Raw genomic sequence first — 2750 nt, 5'->3', positions numbered from 1 at the left:
GACCCCGCCCCGGACTCTTCAAACAGCAGTGCCTTTTCCAACAAGTAGAATGCCTGTGGATTCAGAAGGCCTCCCAGCTCCAAACTATCTCTAGTGTCAAAGGATAAACAAGCTACCTCTAAAAAATTAGGTATCTGATATTCACCATTTAGTATAGCTTAGCTGAACTAGCTAGCTCAGACCAAGATGCTCAGGGACAGTCATTTTGATGGCAGTGGGGAGAAGAGGAGAGGAAATTGGAACATGGTGCCTGTCCGTCGATGTAGGGAGCTCTGAGAGAGTTCCGGGTAGCTGGGTGAAAGATGCCATGTCTCTCTGCAGGTGAGGACTCCGTCAGCACCCTGGGCCTGATCCTCGGTGTGGGGCTATCGCTGCTGCTCATGTCCATCCTGGGCTACAGCCTGGCCAGGTGGTACCAGAGTGGGTACTGCTGGGATGGTGAGTGAGCAGCGGACCTTGTCATCCTAGTTCTGCTGAGCCCCTTCTCTCCTATAGCAGTTGGAGAGTTGGGTGGGGCTGCAAACTCTTTAGCATGGCATCATGCAAAAATATTTCCTGTGGTCGCTGCAGTGGTTGAAGACTTGAGTGGGTGGCTGAGCACTTGAGGGGGTGGGGGTGGGGCGTTTATGAAGGCAGTGGGGACTCCCCCCACCCCAGCAAGCAGCTAGTGTCTTCTCTCAGAGCCTGCAGGAATCTATCCCCAAGGCCTGTGCGGGCCCTAAGGCCAAGGACAGCACACTAGACAGGCCAAGCTCCAGGTGTCCCCCACTCTGGCTCCTTGTACATCTCTCCCTCTGCTTGTGGACCTTCCTACGCTGGCTGATGCTTCAGCTTCACTGGGAGTCTCCTGCAGTTCGCTGTGGTACTCCCAACTCTGATCCCTATCTGCCCTTCCCATAGGACCCAGGAGAGCTGGGAAGCCATGCCGGAATGCCGAGAGGTAGAGAACATAGCCCATATTTGCAATTAACTTCCAACAGCTTCCACCAACATTTGTTGAGCACCTACTATGTGTCAATGCTCTTTTTCCTAATGTGATTTTCTTTAAAATTCCATGCGAAGATGAAATTCTTAGTCTCCGTTTTTTATAGATGCGGATGTGAGGCTCAAGTCACATGGTTGGAAAGTGGTAGAGTCCAAATTTAAGCCCAGGTCTACTGCTTTGGGGCTCCAACCTAGGACTACCTCCTTCCAGGGATAATCAGTGCCCTTAATAGAGGAATCCCCAGTGGCAGGATCTGCCCTGAAAAAGCTGGTGATTCAGTCTGGGAAGATGGGGTGTACCCATGGACATGGGGCAAGAAGCAGATATTGCAGGAACTTGGGACCCTCCACAGCAACTCAGCCCAGCCACTCCCCTCTTCCCAGATGGGGGTGAGGGAGCACCAGATGTTCCCAGAAGAGTGATGGGCATCTCTCCCTGGGTGTACTAACCCTCTCTTTTTGGATTGTCTTCCTAGGGCCTAATTTTGTCTTCAACTTGTACCAAATCCGGTAAGTAGATTCAGGGCAGGTCTGGGTGGGGTTGGGGTGGGAGGTTAGGTATGCTTGAGAAAGAATCAAAGATGGAATCAAACTTACTGCTTCCCTTTCCTTCTCCTCCCCATCCCCTAAGCAAACAAGAGAAAAGGAAGGAGCCAGGTTCCATTTAGAAAGTTCCATGAATGAAAACTTGAACATGGATAAGATCATGTAAGACCCTGAAGACAGTGGTGATCCTTTTAACATTTACCCCCAGGCAGGTATCACTCATTCATTCATTCATTCATTCATTCATTCATTCGTCATTCATCATCCACTCATCATTTATTCAGGAAGCATCTATTATAGCAGGTATTGTGGTATTAGTTTCTAAGGGTACAAAGATAACTAAGCATAGTCTCTGTCTTCAGGCATTTCACTGTCTAGGCCTGATTACAAATAATATCATCTCAGGCATATTATGGTGTCAAGAGAGGAGCAAATGCAGACAATCAGGGATTCAGGGAACAGGAGTCAGGAAGTCCTGTTGGGGTAAGTCATCTAGGCCTCTCTGCCACAGGGTGGTCCTGCTCCTTGTCTGGCCCTGAGAGATGGGGTAGCTCCTATTCTGGGAGGTGAGTCAGTACGTCAGTGAGTCACTGCCAGGAAGTTCTTCCTGTGCTCTGGTCTAGGGAGTTGGTCTCCCAGGGGGAAGGAGCCCCAATAACTTGATTGGATCATCTTTCTCAGGAACTTGAAGGAGCTGGAGATGGATCCACCCTTCACCATCAGTGGCCACATCAGTAGTCCAGATGGCGGCTACATGAAGTTCTCCAATAGTCTAGTCTGATGGATGAAGCATCAACCTTTTGGAACCCAGGAGAGGTGAGTACAAGGTTGGTGAGCTCCTGAGTAAGCTTGATGTCTCAGTAAGGTCCTCAGACAGTCCAGGCACCCAAGCCTAGCACCAAGGAACCCAAAGAGTTGATTTGGTTTGTCCCCCACCTTCTGGGAAGAGTTGATTTGGTTTGTCCCCCACCTTCTGGGAAGTGGGTGCTATAGGAGATGATCTCAGAAACAAAGGCTTAAGGTCATGCTGTCCCCACTTCCTGCCAGCACTGGACTGTTTCTTTTGCACTTGTCCACCCACTCCATGTCCTGCCATTCTTTCCTGGGGAGGTTCTATTTCTAATTAGATGGAAGCTTCTAGAATACAACTTTGTGTCTAAACTTTGCTCTGAGATTAAGACTCCAGATGGCCATCCTGTCCAAGAAGCATTATTCTAGAG

The 2750-nt window shown here is 49.6% G+C and overlaps 1 protein-coding gene across 1 annotated transcript; it reads left to right on the top strand.

Moving 5' to 3' along the window:
* Positions 1-243: 243 nt before the first annotated feature.
* Positions 244-2311, top strand: SMIM35 (small integral membrane protein 35; the record flags this gene model as incomplete). Its single annotated transcript, XM_081062748.1, has 4 exons — positions 244-262; positions 322-438; positions 1461-1494; positions 2212-2311. 4 exons carry the CDS (start codon positions 244-246, stop codon positions 2309-2311), a joined length of 270 nt encoding a protein of 89 aa, XP_080918874.1.
* Between the last annotated feature and the right edge of the window lie 439 nt (positions 2312-2750).

Source organism: Rhinolophus hipposideros (genome assembly GCF_964194185.1).
Source record: "Rhinolophus hipposideros genome assembly, chromosome: 10".
NCBI classification, from domain to species: Eukaryota; Metazoa; Chordata; class Mammalia; order Chiroptera; family Rhinolophidae; genus Rhinolophus; species Rhinolophus hipposideros.
This window is presented reverse-complemented; position numbering and strand designations above follow the sequence as displayed.